The 26,173-nt window shown below is 44.3% G+C and overlaps 1 protein-coding gene across 5 annotated transcripts in view; it reads right to left on the bottom strand.

Moving 5' to 3' along the window:
- CDK5RAP2 (CDK5 regulatory subunit associated protein 2) overlaps positions 1 to 26,173 on the bottom strand; it is a 174,950-nt gene that overhangs the window by 137,665 nt on the left and 11,112 nt on the right. For all 5 annotated transcript variants that reach the window (XM_032419158.1, XM_032419157.1, XM_032419155.1 and 2 more), the window contains exons 3-5: positions 23,293 to 23,360; positions 8,541 to 8,651; positions 5,021 to 5,097 (exon numbers count right to left, since the gene is read on the bottom strand). In XM_032419158.1, coding sequence (XP_032275049.1) covers positions 5,021 to 5,097; positions 8,541 to 8,651; positions 23,293 to 23,360 — 256 coding nt within the window. The remainder of the gene's footprint in view (positions 1 to 5,020; positions 5,098 to 8,540; positions 8,652 to 23,292; positions 23,361 to 26,173) is intronic.

The raw sequence follows: 26,173 nt of genomic DNA on the forward strand, positions 1-26,173 counted from the left end.
CCATGCCCTACTTTAGGGGTATATAAAATGTTCCCAACCAAGAACCGTGTGATCAGACACTCACATGCACAGGCCATGTGAATTTTTGACTGAGAACAATGGAAAGTCAAGAGGGCCACACTTGCTGCCCAAGTATCAAACATGAGTTGCCTGCAAATAAAGACTTTATTCATACCGTGCTTCCTTTCACCAATAAGCCTTCAGAAGGCCCCAGTGTCATGACATCATTTTAATGGAATTCAATGTGAACAACTGAAAGAAAGAACACGGACTCTGAAGCTTGAACAGATTTGCTTCCAAAAGTAAACTCTATATATGTCCTCAATGCGCCTCTGGGTGAATCACCTCTTACAGACAGGACAGCCTCTGAGAACTCATGTGCTAACACTGTGGTGGCCACAGCAAGGTGCCCCTTCCTCTCTGATCCGAGCGCCGCCTGCTGTCCCTGAGGCCACCACCGCCCCTGCTGGGATGCTATGACAGGCCTCAGTCTACCCCTCTGAGCCGAGAACAGGTCCTCCTCTGGCTAGAACCAAGCCACCACCACTGCAACCTCCTGACTAACGCCATGAAATGTCCTCGGCCCCCACTCCCTCAGCTCATTTCTCCATCAGCGCCGTCCAGAGTTCACAGGGATCCAGTGGTTTCTATCACTCCTCAAGAGGTCTTACATACGGCTTAAAGAATTCCAGACTAGAGGCTTTTCTTCCTGAGCCTTGGATATGGGATGTTTCCAGTCCTGAATTCCCACTAACCACTGCAAGGGTTTTAGCCCTTGGGCTTTACAGAACCTCCTCTAGGGAACGGTTCCTTCTAGCCCCACCTCCCCCAACCCGCACCCCAACCCCTGCCCAGCGAGGGCAAATACACCATCTCCTTCCTATTGGCCCGGATCGAACCTTGGTGTTTTATAGTCAGAATCATATACGTTGTCAAGAGGCAGACTACAATTTTTAACAAGTACTGGTATTATTCAGTTTGTTTGCATTTTAGTTATACCAATAAAATATATTCCCAATAATAAATGTTCCAACTTTTCATTTATCATCTTTGTATTTTACAGTTACTGTAGCAATAAAATTTATACTCAGCAGTATGGTGCAATTTTCCTCTACTAATGGAATTATTATTTTTGTTTGTGTTTTAAAGCTACAGAGATAAAATTTACTCCCGACACTATGTCTGCTTTTGTTTTTAATGTCCCCTTATTGTAACTGATAAATATAGCAATGAAAAGCCAGCACACATACATGTTTACTCCACAGCAAGGCAGAGTGGGCTCCAGAGCCAGACCCATCCCAGCTCTGTTACCAACCTGGGCAGGCCCCCCCCCAACTCCTCTGAGCCCCAGTTTTCTCCGCACTGAAATGGGAATACCGGCTGCCTCACATCATTGTTGTAAAATTGATAAAGCGTGTCAAGTGCCTGGCACAGGGTCTGGGGCAAAGTAGGATCTCAATAAATGCCAGTTCACTCCCCCTACCCTGTCTCTCCTGATAGAATCTGGGCCAACAGACAAGAGAGAGAGCAAGAACTAAGGCGAGGCAAGAGTGGGACAAAGTGGTCTAATCCAGTATTTCACCTGATACAAAAAAGAACCTTCTATAAATACCACCCCCCCGCTACCCCTTTTAACTGTCAACGCTTCCTCTTGATTCTTTCCATTCTAATTATAGTTCTTGAGAAAAAGCAGGGGCTTTTCCTGTGACAGGTCCCATATCTCCCACCCGCCCCCGCCCACCATAAAAACAACCACCATAAAAGCGTCAAAGGGAGTTGAGAGCATTAATAAAGGTTATTTTTCCACCACAAGAATGTACCACACACACGCTTGGAGGTGCTGGGCAGTTAGGGGAAAGGGAAAGGCACATTTCGCAGGGATGTGGTAGACACTATGCTTGTCCTATGGTGGGCAAAGCGCACAAAGGCCCCACAAAGGTGGAATGGCTGAGAAGCCCCATATTCCGCTAAAGGAGAAAAGGCTCTTGTCTTGGCTTTAGAAGACATAGAGTCATGTTGAAGAAATAAGAATCACACACATGAAAGTAAAAAAAGAATACGAAAACAGTGCTGGACCAGAAGTTAGGGGCTTGTGTTTGAATCCCAGCTTCGATCACCCTGCTGACGACATGGTGTTCATCACGGTCCTTCCCATCTCCAGGCCTAAATCCCCAACTCTCTAAGCTGAGGTTTTCCTCAAGATTTGCCTAGCTCCCAGGAGAATGATAGCATGCAAATGGAGGCAAGACTGTTTTATAAACTGTAAAGTGCTGGGGCCCCTGGGTGGCTCAGTCGGTTCAGTGTCGGACTCTTGATTTCAGCTCAGGTCATGATCTCAGGATTATGAGACTGAGCCCCGTGTCAGGCTCTGTGCTGGGCATGAAGCCTGCTTGAGATTCTCTCTCTCTCTCTCTGCTCTTCCCCTCCCCCTCCAAAAAAAAGATATAAATAAATAAACAAACTGTCAAGTGCTGCACACATATGGGAGTGTGATTCTATGCCAGAGAAGCTTGTGAAGAGACTGAAATGCAGGCTCCAGGCAGCCATGTGGGACTCACCATGAGCCTCCATGTCAGGTGAGTAACAGGGAAGGCCTCCGGACTGGGAGGGGACAGAAGACAGAAGTGGTCGGCAGGGCAAAGCTAAAGCAGCAGGAACAGGACATTTTTAGTATCTGTGAGCAGTGTGTGCGATAAAGAGCTGGTGGGGAGAAAGCTACAACAGTTAAGTCATTGTAAACATTCTTAAAAACAGAGCTCATGATCTTAAGCCCCAGTCTAGAAGTCATCCCTGACTTCCCCCTTCCCATCCATTACCCAGCCCTGTTGATTTTCCTCACCAAATGTCTTTCTAACCCACCCTTCCATCTCCATCACTAGTCTCTCACCTAAACTCCCAGGCTAGCCTCCTAACTGGTCTCCCTTCATGCTCTGTCGACAATCACTTCCCACTCAGCATCCACAGTGACCTCCACGAAACTAAACTCTCATTGTGTCCGCTGCTCAAAATCCATGACTGTTTTCCATTTATCTTGGGATAATCCTGCTGTGGCTTCAAGACCCTCCAGGACAAAAGGGAGACCCCACCCCACCCTCCCCATATTTCCTCAGACCTACACGCACACCAGTTAATTCCTATGGGCTCCTCGGATCTCACCTGAGCGCCACCTCCTCAGGGCCCCTTCCTTGTCACACATCTCTATTTGCAGGTCTGCTCCTACTCTATTAGCACTCATCGCTCCTCTTATCTTTCTCACAGCTCTTTTCCCACTTTGGATTCATACATTTATTATTCCAAGTATTTTATCACCATCGCCCCTTCTAGAACATAAGCCCCATGTGTCTGTCTGGATCACCACTGCATCCCCGGGAACCTAGTCCAGTGCAGCCCACAACAGCTGCTTAATATTTTCTGGATAAATTAATAAAACTGGTCAGGCTAAAAAAGGTCTGTTTGGGCAGCCTGGAGAACCTACACATACAAACAGGTGCACGAGCCCTGAAACCACTCAGCCCTGTGTGGCCTGGAAGAGAGCACGCAGCCTTTGTGAGTTTGGGTTCCTGCAGGTACATGCCTGCGAACAAGTCCTAGCCAAGACCTGCAGCAGGCAGGGACAAAACAAACCAAATTCAATTTCTACTACCAACTTCCAGACTTGGTAAAGTGGATTTGACTTCCTGCCAGAGAAATGATGGGCTTCAAAAACAAAAACAAAATAGCAACAGCAACCCAAACAAAACAAAACTTACTACTCTAATTTACTCGTTCACTCACTCATTCATTTGCTCGTTCAGAAAAGAGCACGTGTGCAAGGCCGCCATAACTCAGAGAAGCCCAGGAACCTCTAGTCTCCTCAAAGCCAGCAGCCGTGTGGCACTGAAAGGAATCATATGGCCTGGCCCAGAGCAGTGCAGCCACGTCCTAAACCAAAGACGCCATGCTCCTGGCCCACCATATCCAGCAGGAGCTCAGCTCCTGTGACAAATGAAGCGTTTCTACATAAGCTTTCAGCCACATCCTTGGTGGGTCAGCCCTGGGAAGTCTTATTCCGTGTTCCCCAAGCAAAACTCTGTACGCTTCGGTGTCCCACTGGACCCCCAAACGCCCTGTCACTGTACCTCCGTGAGACTCCAGGTGTGCGATACAGCTCACCAGTCTCTGCTGAGCCGCCGGCATGAGGGGAGGTCTCTGCAAATCCTCAGTACATGGCACAATTACACGGAAAGTGTTTATGAGTGAATGGATTACCTAATCGAGTCACAGACTGTATTCTCTAAACTGGGCTTGTTGTTCAATAAATATTTAAATTAATTATGTGATTAACTAAAATAACAGTTTTCAGCACAACACCTCTTTGAAACAAAATATTACAAGAAACCCCAGTGCACTGAACAGATACAGAAACGAGTTACTCTGAATAAAGCCCTACCCTCTGCGCGCCCAGCCTCACTCACCATGGGAGTCCCTCAGGACCCCTGCCAGCCCCTAGGGCTTTCACAGCAATGAAAATGAACGAGCTACCGCTAGAATTCAGGCCAGGGCTGGATTGCACAAATACAGGGCTGAGGAAAGAGGCCAGGCACAAAAGGGTGCATGTATAGTGTACGAGTCCATTCCTATAAAGTTCAGAAGCGAGCAGAACTGAGGAACGATGCTATCGGCGGTCAGCACAGTGGTTATCCTGGTGGAGAAGGCTAAGTTCTGGGAGCACAAAGGGGACTTCTGGGGGGCTGGTGATGTTCTGGCTTTTGATCTGGATCATAGCCCCATGAGTTGTGTTTGCTTCGGGAAAAGTCATCATGCTGTACCCTTAAGATGGAATCGTTTTCCCCGTTAAGTATATTACACTTCAAAAGTCTGGTGAAAGATAAATAAAAACGAACACCTCCTTGGCATCCTCAGGGCCCAGCGGGAGCAAACTGGCTTAGAAAGCGCAAGGCTGTGTTCTACTGCCCCACCAGCCTCCACCACCGGGACCCCAGGCGTCCTGCAAGCTGGTGACAGGATGACAGGTACTCACGAGGCTTTGATGAGCAGCTGCTCTCTCTCCTGGAGCTCCCGCTTCAGACTCTCTACTTCCACCTTGAGTTCGATGTTCTTCCAGTCAAGATCAGGAGAGAAAAGAAACACGTAAAATACGGAACACACGAACGTGAACGTCTGCTGTGGGGAGACTGCTTTCAGCACAGACCAACTTACACGGGGCCTATAATAGGCAGATGCTAGATTCAAAACCTCATTAGCCTCAGGGCACAGGGAAAAGGGAATTATTAAACACTGGTGGTCTCAAAAGAAAGCCCTGGATTTCTCAAGACTTGGAACAATTATGTAAATTTTCCAAGCTTCTAATGGCCAGAGCATTCAAACACTGAGGCATAAATGTCATACAAGTGAGGCTGATTTAAAAATTGTTTGCCCTCCGCCAAGCAAATTTACAAGCAATTCTGCAGTTTGCTTTTACCATTCCAAGGCAATTACTTCTGGTTGTTTACAATCATGCATGTGGTGGCTGTAGCAGTGGGAACGTGTTACAGCTTCAAAAAAAAAAAAAAAACCCCCAAAACGTGGATGGTTTGTGGGAGGCCGCATCACTGCCCGTCTCGTTTCAGTGTCAGATCTCAGGTCTATAAGGGACACCACAGTGTTCTCCAACCAACCATCCTCCTCTTAACGGACTGGAATGAAAGGAGTCACACATGGCCTTGGGCTTCTAACTCACGTGAAAACCCAAAGACAGAATCTCTGGCAAACAGACTGCAATGTGAGACAGTGGGGCAGTGGTGGGCTCCCCAAACTGGTCCACAAGTGTATTCCAGACAGAATATTAGATGAACTCAAGTAGGAGAGACTGGGGTCTGAGTGTGTAGTTTGCACGGGGTTGCTATACACCCAGGATTTCTCTGAAATCTTGCTCCTGTTTGGTTTTAATAATTCATGCCAATTTTACATTCTACTCCATAATACATGCATATTATTTTAAATAAAAATCCCATTTCCAGTAAAATTTACAATCTCAGGGGACATGCCTCCCACCTTTCTGCCAAGCAGCCCTGGGGGAACAAGGACCCCAGAATGAGAAGTCATCTGGAATGAAAACCAATCTGTTAATGAGGACAGGGGTTCAAATTCTGCCTCCCCTCTTTACCAGGAGGAAACTGTCGTAAGTCAGTGGCTGCTCATTTATTCCTTCTGTCACGTGACAGATATATACCCATCACCTGTGACAGGCCAAGCATGGGGCTCAGCACTGGGGAAACCGTGGTAAACAAGGCAGACACAGGCCCTGGCTTCATGCTAGCATCAAACATGAAACTGGAAGCACCAGCCTGTAATCGTCCTTGGAAGCACAAGTCCAGGAGGGAAGAAAGCAGAGTTTCTCCTTTTGGGCCACCTAAGCGTCAAATGAACAATACAAGCCCATCTGACACGGGGGATGCGAGGGGGAGCAAATGAGCTAACAGATGAGAAGAGCCTAGCAGACAGGGCGCAAAATTTTCTTCACTGTCAACAACAGGAACTAAACAAGTCATCTGTGAGGCCGAACTTTTTCTAAAAGACGCTGATCTTTGCAGAAAGGACACTGCATGCCAGTGCATCGGTCTTCAACTGGTTCTGTGAAAACCCCTCAAACAGAGGGTTCCTTTTCCACTCTAGGAAGGGCAGAGAGTTTCTGTGTAGGAACTGACACCAGGTATTCTAAACTGCTTTCTGACGAACTAACTGGCACCCCAACCCAGGAATATAAGAGCATGGAGGGCTCACGTGTCCACTAGGCTGTTTTTCTCAAGCCCAATCCCTCAAGTTATAAACTTATACACGTGATAATTAGTTTCCAAACCAAAAATCAAGACACCGTACAAGCTGAAAATGGAATATCATTATAAAAAAGAATAAAGAAGCTCTTAAACCACTGTTAAGGTATCCAAGATATTGTTAAAGAAAAATGCAAGGTGCAGGACAGAACGTGCCTGCATTTATGTAAAAAGGGGACACACACACACACACACACACACAACACACACACACTTGCTTGTGTATACATAAAATTCCTCTACATAAATAATTAATAATATCGGTTAGATCTGGGGAACTAGGAGACAACGGTGGATGAAAGTCTTTTTTAGTGTATTCCTTTGATGTTTTTTTGAATTTTGAGCCATGCACTTATCCAAAAACTTGAAATAAAAGTACAATTAAATCAGGTCATCTAATCAGACTGTGTAAAAAGAAAAAGCTACACAGCATAGGACAATGAGGTCAGTAGGCCTACATTCAAAATCCACCCCTCATAGTAGCTATGTGACACCAAGCAAGTTACTGATCTTCCCTGAACTTCAGTGTCCTCTTCTGAAAGATGAGGATAATCTCCACTGCATAGGGCTGTCCTGACCATTAAAATTAAGAGGATGAAGGTACAAATGCCCAGGCTGGTGCCCGACACACAGCAAACAATTAACATGCTTTGGCTCCCTATCGCCCTACAAGTATGTAACCATATTTACATATAAAATGTTTTAGGCTATTGGTTTTTCCTTCAAATTGTGATTGCATCTTCACTCCCTTCCAGAAAACGGGATATTCTCATTGCCTTTCCACCCCCACACTACAGAAAAAAAACTGTCTTAAGGGACAAGGGGGCTTTTCAATTCTTGAAAAGGCTCAGAAGTACAATACAATCCCTCTTCAAGACAAGCCCATTTAAGTTCATCTGCTGGAACTCAAGGAGAGGTCCTTTTCCCCCTTCAAAAGTTTCCACTGGTGCAAACTTCAGAAGAGAAAAGACGGAATAATCCCCAGGCCAACGGCTAATCTACTGGAGAAAGCCAAAAACTGGGCACTGAAATATTGTTTGTACTCAAGTCTTTTCAAGAAAGCCAAGTTCTGTTTTCCACTCTCAGGCAGAGGCCGCCAGGTTGAGACTTCAGACGGGAACAGCCGTTTTTCTCACAGTTTACAAGCAAGTACACAAGGAATCCAGAAGATTGCTTAACAGCACAGAAAACTGACAGTCCTAACTCCGGGCTGCCAAGGGAAGCTCGGTAAGACGATGATGACAATTGTCAAGCACTGACTGTGTGCTGGGGCTCTTCATCTGTCATCTCATTTTAATCCACACAAATAACTCTGTGACGGAGGGATGATCACTTCCCTCCAAAAGCAAGCCCAGAGAGCTGAGGTGACCTGCCCACGGTTAGTTGGTAACAGTAGTTACCTGGAGTCTGCACTTCCAAAGACATTCTACCACTTCACTGCTTTTGTCTAAATTATAAATACTTTAGAAAAGGCAACGGAAATAAAGACAGTAAATCAGAATTCGGATTTTAAAACAAGAGAAAAGATTCCCTTAAAATGAATCTTGTATCTCTTTGCTTAATATTAAGGTCATCCTATTGTCTTTATGCTGCCCATAATCAATTCAAATTAAATGAAAGCAGCTCTGTCTATTCAGGCTAACTCTGAGAACAAATATTAATCAAATTTCTGCTGGGAAGGACTATGAGCAAAGACACCAGGGGTGGCAGTGAGAAGTGGGACCTCACAGTTTTATAGACGTGTTCGGTGGGGCCATCAAATTCCTGTTGCATTCTTTCCTCCAGGAAATAGATGCGGAGCTTTAGATTAAAGTTTTCTTTCTTCAATTCAGTGATTTGCTGGAAAATAAGCACAGAAGGGTTATCGAAAGCAAGGTCTAAAGCATGGTACCTGCATTAATCCCCATAGTTCCTAAGGCTACGAATGGACTGAAATGTTAAATACTACAGAAAACTTCCCTCTGCTGCAAGTGTACCAACCCAGGATTAAGTGGTTCTCACTAGCCAAATTTAAGACAAGCTGAGCACTGGAATGATACTGACTGAGGAAAGAATTCATGTCTCCACACTGATAATAAGTAAGGAAAGAAAGAAAAGAAAGAAAACGGAAGGAAAGTAAGAGGCAAATCTCTTCTTTACAAAAGAAATCCAGTTAATAAATGTAGAAGAATAAAAGGAACGGAAAACCACCATTATACAACCACTACAGTAATAACTGATTCAGGTAAGAATCACCAGTGCTAAAAGCATTAGATAAAAGATCACCGGAGAACATGATATTCACCCAGCTTCAAGATATTATCCCACAGATGGCTTATTAATTACAAAAGGAAAAGCTACTATAACTATTTATTTATTTATTTTAAAATTTACTTATTTGAGAGAGAGAGAGAGCATGCATGTGCATGGGGGGAGAGAGAGAGAATCTCAAGAAGACTCCCCACTGAGCACAGAGCCTGACATGGGGCTCGATCTCACAACCCTGAGATCATGACCTGAGCCGAAATCCAGTCGGATGCCTAACAGACTGAGCCACCCAGGCGCCCTGGTACCATTACAATTTAGGAATCCAGTAGACACTTCCTAAATCAAGGGGAATATATTAAATGTCACCAGTGGTAGGACAAAGTGACATGCCACGCCTCCTGAAATGAATCACTGAAAGCAAGCAATTTCATTTAAAATGTTCCTGCCCACAACTTTTAGCCTGCACCTGATCAAGGAGTCCACCAGACAAAGCCAAATATAAGGACATTTGCAAAATAACGGGCCTGAACTCTTCAAAAATCTTAACAACAATCTGAAGGCAAAAATGGTTGGGGAACTCTTTTTAATAAATGGAAGTAATGGAGGCATGATTACTAAGTGCAATGAAAACATACAATAAATCTTGAATTTAAAAAAAAAAAAAAAAGGCTCCATGAGGCTAAGTGAGGGAATCTGAACGACAACTTTGTATTAGGTAATAGTATTATGATTTTGCAGGAGAATGTCCTAAGTAAGAGATACATGCTATGTACTTAAGGATGCTGTTGTGATGTCTGCAATAAACTCTCTAATGAGAAAAAGAAGAAAGCAAATGTAGCAAAATATTAATTGATGAACCTAGACGTAGTATATATGGTTGGTTGTTGGGCTATTTTGCAACTTTTCCATAGGTTCACTTTGCTTGTTCATGGATAGGTAGATATCATGGTCATAGATATCATGGGTCATAAAACAAACCTAACAAATTTAAAAGAACTGAAATCAAACCATGTTCTCTGACCATAATAAACTTAAACTAGAAATCAATAACAGAAAGAAATTAGAAAATCCCCAAATACTTAGAAATTAAATAACACATTTCTAAACAATCCATGGGTCAGAGAGGAAGTCTCAAGGGAAATCAGAAGACATTTTGAATTTAACGAAAATGCAAATATATCAAAATTTGTAGGATGCTGTTAAAGTGGTGATTGGGGAAAATTTATACTATTAAATGAATTAGAAAACAAGAAAGGTTTCAAATCAACAATCTAAGCTTCTACCTTAAGAAGCTATAATAAGAGCAAAATAAACCCAAAGCAAGCAAAATGACAGATATACTAAACATAAGAGCAGAAAACAATAAAATGGAAAGCAGAAAAATAACAGAAAAAAGCCTACTTCAAAAGATGGCTCTTGGGGCGCCTGGGTGGCTCAGTCGTTAAGCGTCTGCCTTCGGCTCAGGTCATGATCCCAGTGTCCTGGGATTGAGCCGCATCAGGCTCCCTGCTCAGTGGGAAGCCTGATTCTCCCTCTCCCACTACCCCTGCTTGTGTTTCCTCTCTTGCTGTATCTCTCTTTGTCAAATAAATAAATAAAAATCTTTAAAAAAAAAAAAAAAAAGACGGTACTTTCAAATGATCGATGAAATTGATAGACCTCTGGCAAGACTGGCAAAGGAAAAAAGAGAGAAGACATAAGTTACCAATATCAAAGAACAAAAGAGAGGTCATCACTACAGATCCCACAGCAATTAGAGGGATAGAGAATAATACATACAATTCTATGCACATAAATTGGACAACTTAGATGAAATAACACAATTTTGTGAAAAGCACAAATTATCAAAATTCACCAAAGAAGCAACAGATAACCAGAATAGTCTTGTATCTATTTTTAAAACTGAATTTATAATTAAAACCCTTCCAGAAAAAACAATTCCAAAACAAGACGATTTCAGTAGCAATTTCTACCAAATATTTAAAGAAGAAATAACACCATTTCTATACAATCTCTTCCAGAAAACAGAAGGTAAGGGAACTTTCCCACTTCATTTTATGAGGGCAACATTACCCCAATACCAAAACCAGACAAAAACATTACAAGAAAACTATAGACTAAGTCACCCATGAATATAGATGGAAAATCCTCAACTAAATTTTAGCAAATTGAAAAAGCAGATTAATACATCATGAGTGGGATTTAGCCCAAGAATGTAAGGCTAATTCAACATTCAAAAGTCAATCCATGTAATCCACCAGACTAAAAAACTAAGAAGAAAAAAAATATATAATCATATCAACAGGTGCAGAAAAAGCATCTGGCAAAACCCAACAGCCACTCAAGATAAATACTCAGCAAACTAGGAATTAAAGGAAACTTCCTTAATCTGCTAAAGGGTATCTACAAAAAACCCATACATTTACAAACAACGTATTTAATTAAAGATGAAAAGCAATGCTACTTCCCCAACACTGGGAACAAGGAAATGATATCCACTCTCACAATTCCTATTCAACATTGCATTTGAAGTCCTAGACAATGTAAAAGGCATCCAGTTTGGAAAGGAAGAAATAAAACCCATCTTTATCTGAAGACAATATGATTATCTATGTAGAAAATCGCAAGAAATCAACAGAAAAGATCCTAGAATTCATGAATTTAGCAAAGTCAATATGCAAATATCAAGCATATTTCAATAAACTAGCAACAAACAACTGGAAACTGAAACTTTTTTAAATACCATTTTACAATACCACCAAAAATTGTAAATTTATAAATATAAATCTAATAAAACATTATGTATGCTTAAAACCACAAAATGCTGAAGAAATCAAGAACCTAAATAAGTGAAGAGATTTACCAAATTCATGGATTGGAAGACAATATAATAAAGATGTCAGTTCTCTCCAAACTGATCTATAGATTTAACATAATCCCAATCAAAATGCCCACAGGATTTCTGATACGTAGAAACAAGCTGATTATAAAATTGATATGAACAGTAAAAGAGCTAGATGGGTGAAAATAACTTTGAAAAAGAATCCAATCAAGCAGACAATTACAGCTAATTTATTTTTTTAATTATTATGTTATGTTAATCACCATACATTACATCATTATTTTTGATGCAAATAATGAATCGTGGAACAGCTAACTGATTTTTGACAAAGCTGCTGTTAACCTTAAAAATAAAACTGCCAGTTTTTCTACCAGCAAAAGATGGGTTTATTCAGGAATAGCAGGGAACCACAATCCAGGACAAGCAAGCTGTGGCAAAACCATAGGCCAGTCCAGAGAACAAAGGCAAGAAATGCTGTTTTACCAAGGAAAGGGGGACGCCAGGAAGGGCTTAAAAGCCCACTGGGGTAAACTGGGAGCTGGAAGTATGGCGGCTTCTCACTGGATGACAGTCTCTCATTGGCTGGGCTGTTGCCGTGGGGAATAAGAAACCTTCCTTCCTCCTGTTGGGGCAGTAAAGTAGTATCTAGGAGCAAGGACCTTCTCCTCCTGCAGGCTCTGAGACTGCCAAGTGACAGGGCTGAAAGCTCCCTCTGCTGGCCTCCAACTCCACTGCAAACGAGGTTTTCCTTTTATTGATTTTCACAGTGCAAATACAATTCAACAGAGAAAGGACAGTCTTTTCATTCTCAACAAATGCCAGTGGGAACAACTGGACATCTACCTACAAAATAATAAACCTGATCTGATGATTAGACATCTCCTTGCAAAAAAAATGAGCCTCAACCTATCATACCTTAAATAAGAGTTAACTCAAATTAGATCATAGATCTAAATGTAAAATAGAAAATTCTACAACTTTCAGAAGAATAGATAGGGGGAAGTCCTTGGGACCTAGAGCTAGGCTGAGTTCTTACCTATAACCCCAAAGCCATGAGCCATTTAAAAAAACTTTTTTGATCAGTAAATTGGGCTTCGTCAGAATTTAAAACATTTGCTTTGAAAAACAATGCTAAGAAAATGATTAGACAAGCTACCTACTGGGAGAAAATATATGCAAATCACAAATCCAACATAGGAACTGTATCTAGAATACATAAATAACTCCCAAAATGTAATTATAAGAAAACCATCCAGTTAAAAAGAAAAAAAAGAATAGGCCAAAAATTTTCAAAGGAACTTCACAGAAGAAGACATACAGATGACAAATAATCACAAGAAAAGATTTTCAACATCTTAAGTCATTAGGGGAAAACAGAAATTAAAACTACAATGAGTTTCAGTACCTATTAGAATGGCTAAAAAAATCCTTTTGAATTGAGAATACCAAATGCTGATGAGGATGTGGAGCAAATGGAATCCTCATACTCTGCTGATGGGAATGCAAAATGGCACAACCACTCTGCATAACAGTTTGGCAGTTCCTTACCGCACCTCCCCAAAAAAAATCTACACTCACCATATGACTCAGCAATTCTAGTCCTAGGTATTTACCCTAGAGGAATGAAAACCTACATTCACCCAGAAACCTGTACACAAATGTTTACTACAGCTTTAATTAAGAACCACCAAAACCTAGAAAGAACCCAAATGTTCTTCAAAAGGTGAATATATAAAGTGTACATCTATATGATGGACTAATACTCAGTAACTATGATACACACAACAACATGAATGAATTTCAAAGACCTTACGGTAAGGGAAAGAAGTCAACCTCAAAAGATTACATTACTGTGTGATGCCATTTATAAGACATCTGGAAAAAGCCAAATTATAGGGACTGAGACCAGAGCATTAGTTGCCAGAGGTTTGGGGTAAAGAGAGGGTTTGACCACAAAGAGACAACACATGGGAATTTTTTGGCATTATGGAATGTTCTGTATTCTAATTGTGGTGATAGTTACATGAGCCTAGAACTGTACACACATATACCCCAAAAAACATATACTTATATGTTTTATACATATATACATATATATGTATCTTGATTATGACAGCTCACAAGGGAGTACACACTTGTCACAACTCATCCAACACTTAAAACTGGTGAATTTTGCTCATGCTAATTATACTTCAATAAAGTTGATTTAAAAAGAACTAAAATGAAATATAGTAAAATAGTAATAGCTGTACTTGAATGTTAATACATCCCCACAGCATTTTTAAAAATAATTGGTAAGAGCATATAATACTTTTCAATAAACATATTTTTAGGACTGGATAAAAGAAAATGCTAAGCAGACTCTGCATCGAACTGTCTGTCCTCGGCCCTCTTGTTAACACTGAAGTTTTCAGTTTTGTTGCTAACAAGAACAGCCACCAGAAACAATCGGTAAGTTCATTAAAGCCTCCCTTTAAATGTTTTAAGGAAACAGCACATAAAACATTCATTCAAACAAAAAAGTCTACTCCACCAGATGCTTCCTATAAAGAGAAAACTTATTCTATTACTCAGCTACCAATAAAATATTTACGGAGGTTACTTAGAAGATCTGCATTGTACACACTGCTACAATTCTCAACAACACTTGAAAGAGTACTTGTCCTATTTATAGGTAAAGGAGTTTTAAACAAAACAAGGGAAAGGTAAATCAGCCTTGACAAGGTTAATACAAACCAAACCCCAGACAGGCCCACGTGAACACAATGAGATACAGGCACCATCCTGCCACAACAACGCCAGCCCTGTTCTCCACTTAATACCACTTCCCTCGTTAAGGTTTTCTCTGACTGGCCCCATCACACTGGACTGGGGACGCTTCTAAATGTTTCCACATACCCTCTGCTTTCTTTACAATAGCAATTATCACACTGCATTATACCAGCTGGTAACCTGCTTTTCTAACCAAGCCATCTCCAAGAGACCGGGAGCCACACTTATCTTGTACATTCTAGTCTGAAACGTAAGAGACAGTTACTAAATGCCCAATGGCTGCCTGGCTGGCTGGCTGGACACATTTAAGAATTTCTTGGGGCGCCTCAGTGGCTTAGTCAGTTGAGCATCCGACTCTTGGTTTCGGCTTGGGTCATGATCTCAGCATCGTGGGATGCAGCCCCATGTCGGGCTCCACGCTCAGTGGGGAGTCTGCTTGAGATTCTCTCTCCCTCTCCCTCTGCCCATCCCCCCACTTGCTTGTGCACACACACGCACACACGCACGCTCGCTCTCTCTCTCTCTCTCCAAGAAAAAGAAATGCTTGAAGGCAATGTGATGCAAGGAGAGTCCCACAGGCTTCAGATTCAGATCTGGTTCCCATCACACCATTGATTTTTGACCATCACTCTTAGAATTAAGAGTTATATGTTCAAGAGTGACTCCACCAAGTCACTCTTGAACATATAACTCTTAATTTTCTTGCTAGAACTCTTCACAATCTGTACTCGTTTATTTACACTCTATTATCTATCATCACACTGATTATATGACTATATTCCACTTCTTGAGGCCAGGGACATTATCTGTCTGTTCATGGCTGTTTCCCTTGAGGTGTTAGCACGGTATCTGGAACACAGCGGATGCTTCATCAACATTTGTTAAATGCGTGAATAAACAGATGAATGAATACAATCCACACCACCCTATTAGGTGTATGACCTTAGTCAAGTTCATTTTTCTGTGTGCCTCGATTCGTTTTTATAGATTAAAGGAATACGTATCTCAGAGACCGAGTATAGGATTAAAAGAAATTAATTAGAATTTTTGGTATTGTGCCTAGCACGGCATAAGAACTTAAAATATATTAATATTCTTCTCATTTGTATTTTTCCCTTCAAGAGAATCAAATTCAATAAGATGAAAAAAAAACCTTGAACTGGAAAAACTGAAAACAGCTTACCATATAGTAGGAACAAATACCCCCAAAATAAAACCCACCAAATACGACTTAGAAACTTAATGCTGAAATGTAAGGTAATACACGAGCTGTACTTTGCCACATCCCAGCCCTTGGAACCCCAGGACTGTTGTGGAACTGCAGTCATCTGAAACGGGAAATGTCCCAACAGGATTATGGGTGGTGCTTCCCAAAGCTGGAGAGAGGTCCCAGCTCAGCAGCAGGACAGACTCTGAAGGAGCTGCTGTCACTCTGGCTTCCTCCCACTCCCTGTCAAAAGCCTTGCCTGGCCTAGAGCTCCCTCAGGAAGGGAAGAAAAACAAAAACCAACAACTTAAAAAAGAATCAGGGCAACTCCAACCAGGCTCACCTCCACTGAAATCTAAGCAAGGCACCTAACTCTGGTGATCAGTTTCAGCGACTTGCAAGAGACTGGGCCCCCAAAGCTGAAGCTCTCCCCGCCAGATCATCTTTGGACTCAAGGCAGCAAGGGCGAAGAGCAAGGGCCCTGGGGTCACCGGAAATAGACTGACCTCCCAGTGCCACCACTTGTGAGCCATGTGACCTTGGGAAAATTATTTAACATCTTTGAGCCACTGTTGGCTCATCTATAAAATAAGGATAAAAATCAGTTACCTCACAGGAGTGTTGTGACAACAATATGAGTTACAGCACCTGGCAGGCAGGAAATAGAGGACAGCTTTCAAAGGAATCCATGTCTCACTCAAGCCCTCGACAAACAGATCTTTGGGCCATCATCAGTTTTTTGATGCTCTTTGAAAGTCCAAAAACTATTAGACCACTCACCTAGACATCACAAAAACCATGACCTCTTGCTGCCCAAAGTTCACCACTGCTCAACAATACTACATGTGAGATCATTCTGCTCAGCAGCAGCTAAGCGAGGTTCGTAAAATGAGGAGGACACTTTGGAATCAATTTCTGATTCCAATACTCTCCCTCATGTCCTCAAATCACAAAAACAGTTACTAGGCAAACATCTGTTTACTCACAAACAATACTGTAGCCGTAACAGAATTTAAAAACTGGGCCCCCAACAACACTTGGAATATAACTAGATTACGAAACCAATCTTTTTATGTTCTTTTCAGCCTAGTCTTCTATCTTACATATTTTTCATGTTTTTGCAGAATCACGCATCATTATCAGGTGAGATGACTGCCCTAGGTTCCACCAAACTGGCTCACAGCCAACTATTTAGCCATTCCTCTACTGAGCGTTTATGGATTCAGTGGGTCTCGTGGAAAGCGGACAGGTTTAACTTTGCCTTCTTTTAGTTTCTCAACACACCAAGCTCACAGGCAAGTCATTTGATCTCTCCAACCTCATCTGTGAAACACCCTCCTCAGGAACTTGTTGCAAGACAAAGAGATAACAAATGTAAAATATCATTCCCTTGTTCCCAATTTTTCACAGTGGTACACAATGTGGCAACAAACAGCTTCACACACAGAGCTTTTTCCTTCCACTGGGTTGTTTCCCTAGGACAGATTTCCCCAAAACAGATTACTGGGCTCAAGAATAATACTATTTTTATGACTATCAAAATCTCTTTCCAAATGGCCATCAAAAAGATTGTAAAAATTTACGCTGCCCAGCTTGCCATCTGGACAGGTTCTGGAGGGCACAGGCAGGACGTGCAGAGGTGTGAGAACATACAGCATTCAATCTGGTAAGCAGGAGGCCAAGGACGAGCCATAAGCACGGGTGAACCCTGCACTTAACACTGACCAGAGAGCCCACCAGCCAGAAGCCAAACTTGAGTCCCAAGGCCCGAACACAGCCAGCACCACGGACAGTGGCCGCAACCCGCATTCGGCCACTACAGTCTACTGACCTGCCTCCCACAAGGTTCTTGGTCTCCTGCCTGTTCGAATCATACCCCTTGTTCTCCCTTAGCCTCACCTGCCTGCTTACTGCTTGCTCTCCTATAACCCTGCATGCCCCCACCCCGATTACAAGCTCCACCCCCCTCCAACTAGCAGGTCTTAGCCACCGTCTCAACAACAGCAGCTGCCCTCCCGTGCTGAAGACCTGCTGCGTCAGGAGCTGCCCCGGCGTCCATTACTTCATCTCCGTCGCAACCTCATGAGACAAATTATTTCCCCATGTCACAGACAAGGCAACCAAAATTTACAGATCTGGTGTCTTATACAAGGTCATACATTCATTTAGTCAACAAACATTTATCGAGCACCCACCATCCTGTTAGGTTTGGTGCTGAGAACCAGAGATAGAGGAGAGGAGACACACGTTAAGCAAGTACATAAATAAAATACATAATTACAAACAGTCGTAAGACCCATAGTGGAAAAGGCCGGGTGCTGAGTGTCTGCTATCAGAGAGAATAACAGGGGTCTCTAGCGAGTTGGGGAAGGAGTTAGGGACGGCCTCTCTAACGAGGTCACATTAAAGCTGAGACGTGAAGGTCGAGGGGCCTGCCACTCAAGGAGACGGAGAAAGGGGGTTCCGGGCAGAGGGAGGAGCACGCGAGAAGGCCCTACACATGTGGGTCAGTAAGAGCAGCCTGTGCGGCCCGAGCCGTGAGGGAGACAGGCATGTGCTGACCTCAGCAGCGCGGGAGGAGCCCAGCACACAGGGCAGGGTCTCACGGACCATGGCAAGGAGTTAGGGACTTCATTCCAAGGTCAAAGAAACTTCACAGATGGACCAGGAGAAACTGGGCATCGCTGAGGCCTACCAATGTCCCTAGAACCGAGGGAGTTGGCTGTAATAAACAGAGTCCTCAGATCAGAATGGACACACCAGCATTTATGTATCCACCATGTGCCAGGCATCCTGTGAGGTGCTTCCCAAACCCTCAGGACCACTCTGACTCAAAGACAGGACTGGCCCCACTTTACAGATGGGCTTCTGGAAGCGACTTAACCAAGCTCATAGGTCAGTTAGCGGCAGAGCAAGACCTAAAGCCCCATTCTGGTCATTCTGCAGTCCATGTCGTATCCGTATACCACGGTGCTTGCAAAGCTTCCCAGGCAGCACCAATGGGGCAGGGGAGGAGGATGAGGGGAGTTCTTCTCTGGTAATAAGTAACTCACCACAGAGAGGTCGCAGAACAAATCTAGCGATGCAAACCTCCTGGATAAAACACTAAATTTGACCAACCGCCTCAGCTGAGACCAGGAATTGCCAACAAAAAGGACTAAGGGCCCAGATACGAGAACACCAGCACCTCAGGGCAGGCGAGTATGAGACAAGAGCAGCAGAATTTACTCTAAGGACCTCATCTTGGAACTGTAAGATGATATATGCACAAGGATACTCATCAAAGCTTCATAAGAGTGAAAAATTAGAAACAACCTGGAATGTCCCACAGGAATAGATTACATAAACTATGTTTCAAGCCCTCCCTTTTATTTTTTTTTTTAAAGATTTTATTTATTTATTTGACAGCGAGAGAGACAGCAAGAGAGGGAACACAAGCAGGGGGAGTGGGAGAGGGAGAAGCAGGCTTCCCGCTGCACAGAGAGCCCGATGTAGGGCTCGATCCCAGGACCCTGGGATCATGACCTGAGCCGAAGGCAGACGCTTAATGACTGAGCCACCCAGGCACCCCCAAGCCCTCCCTTTTAATACAAGTCCTTGTGAACTACTGGTCATTAAATAACACTATCCACCGTATTGACAGAGATGGAAAGCTACCCATGTCATTCCCTGTCCAGAGGTCACAGAAAAAGCCAGAATTAAACTCTTCTATGTACAGATAAAGATAGCTATATGAACTGATATGCTGATCCAGGTTCTGAGTCTTCCCCGCTCACCCAAAAAATTCTGAGAGCGAGAGAGAGAAATCGATTGACTCTAGCGTCCAGAACAGGTCTCACCACGACAGCACAACCCTTTACGAAATGCTGCCTCTGCCACACCTCCTCGGGTCCGGGAGCCCCCACGACACCGTCAGCTAGAAAGGACCAGTAAGACAGGCTCCTACTGAAGGCCAAATTGATTGGCCAGCCTCCTCCCCTCAGGCCTGCCCTACCGGTGATTATCGCCTCAGCTAATGAGGCTATGAGACAACAGATCACCAGTCTAAAGACCCAAAAGAAGGCAAGTGGCCTTCACATGCTAAAGAGAGGACCTGCACAGGACAGCGGAGGGTGGCAGGCAAGACTGCCCACGCAGAAGACCTGCCTCCCAGCCTGGGTAAGTCCGCGCCCTCCCTGGGCTTCAGAGCGCCTGCGTGTCCAACGAAGGGACGAGATGAGCTCCCCCAGATCTGGGACCCTGCCCACCTTCTGAGCCTCTCCTGACCACATCCCGGTGCTCCAGCATCACCCCACGCAGCAGCCCTTCACCCTCAGCCCCCCACCAGGCTCGCTGCTCCCTCCTCCCAGCACCAACCCTGGGGTCTTTTAAAAGCACAATTCTGGTCATTTCCCTCCCAGATTAACATCCACCAGCAGCTACCCTTCATCTTCAAGACAAAGGTCAACCAAAGCAGTGTAACACACAAGACCCCCGACCCCTGCCTTCTTCGGCCTCACTTGTCTCAGGACCCCTGACATGTCCTCCTTCCAGCCAAAGGGAGCTTATAATCCCCTAAACTCCTTGTGCCCAGCATTCCTCTTGCTGCCCTTGCCCACATTGAGTCCCTGTGCCTGGGATGCTCTCTTGGTCCTCTCACCTTGGCTAATCCCTACTTGTCCCTGATGACCCAACGGGAGGAATGCTTCCTCCAGGGAGGCTTCCCTGAATTCCCCAAGCCAGGTTCAGAGCCCTCCTCTGTGCCCCACAGCACTCTGTACTTACCTCTGTCACTGCACTATTTCCCTATCCATCTCCCCAACCAGCCTGTGAGGCCCCTGACAGGGACACTTACCCGGTCTTAATCTACCACAGACTCTCTAGTCCCGGGCACACAGCCTGGCATAGGGCATATCGAAAATATTTGTCGATGAATGGATGAACTCTGAACAAAACCAGAAGAAGGCTGATGTCTTGCTAGACATTAGCTAACAGACCCTGATGTTCAGATTCCCAGCATCTGAGACTAGCATAAGAGGAATCATGAGTAGGGGCGCCTGGGTGGCCCAGATGGTTAAGCGTCTACCTTCAGCTCAGGTCATGATCCCACGGTCCTGGGATTGAGCCCCGCATCAGGCTCCCTCCCTCTCCCACTCCCCCTGCTTGTGTTCCTGCTCTCGCTATGTCTCTCTCTGTCAAATAAATAAATAAAATATTTTTTAAAAAAAGAGGAATCATGAGTTTCCCTTTAAATCAAAAGTATTCCAGCCCCTCTTTAATATGCATGCTGACTTTAAAATTAGCATTCAATGCCAAGAGCATTTCTTATAAGTATCCCACAGAAAGTTCAGACCACCTCTACATACAGATCATGCACTTAGTAGCTCAGGCCAAATGGAACATTTCAGTGACTCATAAAGACTTGAAAGGGAGACACTGAGAACACTTGGTCATTTCAATTTCAACAGCAGAATTTGCTCTGGAAAATGCTACAGTAAAAAATATTAATGCCATAAAAACCAAACAGCAGCTGAAGGACTACAGTCATAAAGAAAAAACATAAATCCTAAAACACATCAGCGTGGCAGGCTCCCTCTCGCCTTCAAGAAAAACAGTGTTTAGGTCCTCAGAAACCCATCTAGAAAAGGGAGACTTGACTCCCGTGGCAGAGTAAAAAGAAGAGCGGACGTCACAACGGTGAGGAGGAGAAAGAGCTAACCCACAGAATGAACTCAGTGTTCAGCCTACCCATACTTCACATGCACGTACCCATTCAGGGCCCACTACAGCCCGAAGCAGAAACTGTGATCGCACAGATCACAGAGGACAGAGAGATCAAGTGACTGGCCCAAGGTCCCCCAGCAGAAGTGACCCCGCAGACAGATGGCTCCAAAGGCCGTGGTCCCCAAACAGCAGAGACCGCCTCCCAGAGCAACCCCACCTGTCACATGCTGGGCCTCAGTGTCTCCGACCTACATAAGGAGGGTTGGATTCAATTCTCAGATACTTCCCAGTTCAAAAGGCAGGCGATAAAGTGCGAAACCAACATTCTAAGATTCTGTTAAGTTTTTCCATCTAGAAATAAAATTCAAAATGGTGCCCTTCAAAAATTAAATAACTCTGTATCTTGCGGAGCTGCTTTTATATTAAAGGAATGCACATGAAGAGCTGAACATTTAAAGTGCCCAGCTCAGAGCAAGAGCTCAATAAACAGTAGCTATTATTACTCTTATGATAAAACAGAAAGAGCCATTTAATAGCAGAGCACGTTTTAATTATACACGATGCGGAATAATCAAATCTCATTTGTTTGAGGCCCCAGACCCCACAGCATAGATCGAGTTGTACAGCTGAAATTAGAACAACTCAAAGCTCAGAAATTACTTGTTTCCATTAGAGATCTGACAAGTCATTTCTTCAATTGGTCACCGGTGGTTTGCAGATAACTATTAGCAGTAATGAGTATTCTAAATTAAATCTGGAGACAGTACCACTCTGTTCTGTAAAGACAACTGGGGAGAGAGAAACATAATTGTGGAACGTCCTTCTCTCTGTCCTCCATCTTCTCCCTGATAAATATCTCCTGTGTCTTGCATAGTATGGATTTCATTTGGCTACAAATGAAGAAGGGTCTAATTCTTCCCATGATAAATGAGAGCACTGAACAGGTAACTTGTTAAGGAGAACTGGAATTGGGAAAATAACCTCATTTTCCTGTTCCTTGACAACAAGCCCCCTCCACTAACAAATGAAAGACACAATGCTGGAAGACACTAAGCATGGAAGGCAAACCCATCACCACGTAACCCGTCCTCAGACACTCTGTACACAGCCCTGGGTCCAGGCTCTCACGTCTCCTCCAACAGCAACGAAGATGAAGCCTACAAAAGGCAACGTGGTGGCACAAGGCGGCGGGAAGAGTAATGGTTCTGGAATCCTTAAAAACCTGGATTCCAATCCTGGCTCCGCCACCCGAGTATTATGTGACTGTAAACAAGTCTCTCCTAGGCTTATGATTTCTTATCTGTAAAATGGGGATAATATAAAATATCTCAAAGAGTTCTGGCAAGGATTAAATGGGGACCATTAGTAACATTCCTTACGTTACAGGGAAGCCTTCGGCAAATGTTAGCTCCTCTCACTGGGCGGTCTGGGAACATCCTCGTGGTCGGGACACCAGGACACCAAACTCCCCAAAGCTGGAAACTGCTGATCCTGGCGGAACCCGTGTCTGGCCCGTGTATGAAAGGGCTGACTGCGTAGGTACGGAACACCCACAAGACACATCACTGCCCCCAACTCTGGCATTATCCAGCTTCGACACTTCTTGAGAAATATGCTGCCCCCCCCCCCCCCCCCCCCCGCCCTGGGCCTGGCTGGACACGGCAGCAGACGTGATTTGTTAGGGAAGATGATTTGGTATCTCCACTTACATTTTCAAAGTCCTTCATGTTCCGTGCTCTGGTGGGAGACACCGTTTCTTCTGACACGTTTGGGAGCACTATAAAAAGGTAAAACAGACACAGGAAAAGGGCATGGTATGCAAATTGCCCAGCATCCCTATTAGGGAATAGAGTCCAGAAAAGAAAAAAATTAAAAAAAAAAAAACACACACACACACATGAACAACTTCCACAGTATATTATGCTGGCACTTTCTGTCTGTTGTGATTTACTGACTTGAGTCTAGGGAAAGCTCTAAACCATTATATTTCAAATATTTACAAATTACTTAAAGTAGCCCCAGTGTAATATGTCAGAGAACGAACCCAAAAACTGCACCGGGCATGCGGCCCAGCCGAACTGTGCTGATATGTACATCCTTAGTGCTCGTCATAAAGTTATTCTGCTGAGCAGAATACCATCTTCATGTGTCAGCGATTAAAGCAGATCTGACTGGGGCTGGCAAACTTTTTCTTAAAATGCCAGACGATAAATATTTTAGGCTCTGTAGGCCATAAGCAAAGCCTAAAATCTGTCACAACTGGTCAGCTCTTCTGCTGTAGCACAAAAAACAGCCACAGACAATTCATAAGTAAGGAAGCTGTGTTCCCATAAAAGTTTATTTTCAAATGCAGGCAGCAGGTTGGAAAGTGCCCATCCCTGCTTTAGGGTGATTACACACTTGGCCAATGCCCAAAGCTTTCCACAGTTCTTTTCTTCCAACAAACATTTATTACACACCTACTGTGTGCCAAGCACCATGCTAGGTGCTGGGGAAAGAACAGTGAAGGAGACAGTGAGCCTGTGCCCGAAAGGCTCTGATCTAGGGGGCAAGACAAGAGGGTAAACAAACTGGCACCTTGTTCACAAAGTGCCTGGCACTGTTTAGGTGTTGGGTGCATGTGCACGGAGTAACGAATGAATCCATTCTTCCAACAAATATGCACTGAGGGCCTACTCTCTGGCCGGAACCATTCTAGATGTGGCTACATCAGGAAACAAACAGAGCTGATCTTCTAGAAGAGAGAAGATGGAAATGAGCAAAATAACAGGACAATTACATAGGATGTGAGAAGGTGAGACAGGCTATGGAGAACACTTAAGTGGCTAAGGACTGGAAAGGTCTAACGTGGGTGAAGATTGCAATTTTAAGTCAGGGGGCCAAATTGGGAAGGTCGCACTGAGAAGGTGTCAGCTGGGCAGACCTGAGGAGAAAAGCAAATGGAGAAGCCCCATGCACGTGAGAACCAGCAATAAACAAAGGGGACCGCAGGAGAGGAGGTACGTAAGGTGCTGGGGGACAGACTGCGCACGGCCTTGTAGGCTCTTCTCGGGACGGGGAGCCGCCAGAGGGCTCAGAGCTAAGGCGTAACATGCCTGGACTTAGGTTTCTGCAGGCTCCCTCTGGCTGCCTCGCTGAGAACAGACTGAAGGGCACTTAAAGGGAAACCAGGGGACCAGTCAGAATAGACTGGAGACCAAGGTGGCTTAGAGCAGGTGGCAGGATGATAAGCAGGGGAGGAGTGATCCGATCCTGGATGTTTTAAAGTCACCAACAGGAATACATGAACTGAATTGGTGAAATATGTAAGCTCGGAGAGGAGAGCACAAGAAGTGAGGCTGGGGAGAGCCAAGACGGTGGTGAGCTTTGAGCTGAGTCTTAAAGAGGCAGCAGAACAGAGGCAGGGAAAAGGAAGAAGAAACTTCACAAGCAAAGGCCCAGAGGTAGGCGTGGCCTTCAGAAACCACTGAGCACAAAAGGGCTCAGGAGGTGGGCAGGGGCAGACTGTCAAGAGCCCTGTGTACCAGGCAAAGGGCACATAGGCTTGTTTTCCTGGTTCTCAGACAGGCCATGCTCTGTGACCTACGCCTGCGTCCCTACCTAGGTCCTACTCATTCCTCAAGTCTCAGCTCCAATATCAGTGTTTTAAGAAACTCGTGCCTGACCCAGCTCCCCCACACCGGGGCCCACCTCCCCGTGCCCCCCTTCACTGCCTGGCCCAGCTCCCTCTCACCCCCACTCACAGCCCCTTTTTTCTTTGCTCATCACATCAATCATATGATTTATCATGACATTTCTTTGTTGAACTCTCTATCTTCCAGACTGGGTCGTAACCATGTTCAAGGTTGAATCCCAGCACTTACCCCAGGGCTTGGCACAAAGCAACGTACACTATGGGCTGAAGCAAAGAGCAGTCCTATCAATTTTCCACTTCTAACTGCCTGTGTACAGGAAGAACAAAAACTGCTGGATTTTGTGTTTAAGGTAGAAGTGAACAGGCTCTGAAGGAAAACCTGAGGGTGGCCTATAAGTTAAAATATTCTCCAGAAATAAACCTCATGACACTGACATTGTCTGTTCTAAAAACTTCTTCCTTCTGCACATCTCCTCACTTTGGAGAAGAGAAAAAAAAAAAACACAAGTCAAAATATCTCTAAGATATTTTAACAAGGCAAATTATTAGCACTTCCTTCACTATAGACACTTACGAGAGCATTCGCTTCTTTCAGAAACAAAAATTATGAAGAATGCTTAGCAAAAGCCAAACTGCCCCACAGAAAGTCTCCTCCTAATCCAGCTTAAACACAATAGACTGCTTATTTACTCAGCGCCGTCTCCTGTGGTCTAACCAACTATTTGTCTCCAAAGGGCAGGCCCGTGTAGGAATGCTGGGCCTCGACCAGCAAACGGAACGCAGCAGCCTGCCAGGAAGGCCTCGGTACACAGACGCTCAGCAGCACGCGGGGCCGCCAGCCACTCAGGGCTGACACCAGCAGACCCTCCGGGCCTGACCCACTGCCTTCAACGCCCAGCTCCCAGGCAGCCGCCCAGGTCGGCGAACACTGGCTGAATCTCTCCGAGCCTGGTAGC

This window comes from Phoca vitulina, unplaced genomic scaffold, assembly GCF_004348235.1.
Source record: "Phoca vitulina isolate PV1807 unplaced genomic scaffold, GSC_HSeal_1.0 scaffold21, whole genome shotgun sequence".
NCBI classification, from domain to species: domain Eukaryota; kingdom Metazoa; phylum Chordata; class Mammalia; order Carnivora; family Phocidae; genus Phoca; species Phoca vitulina.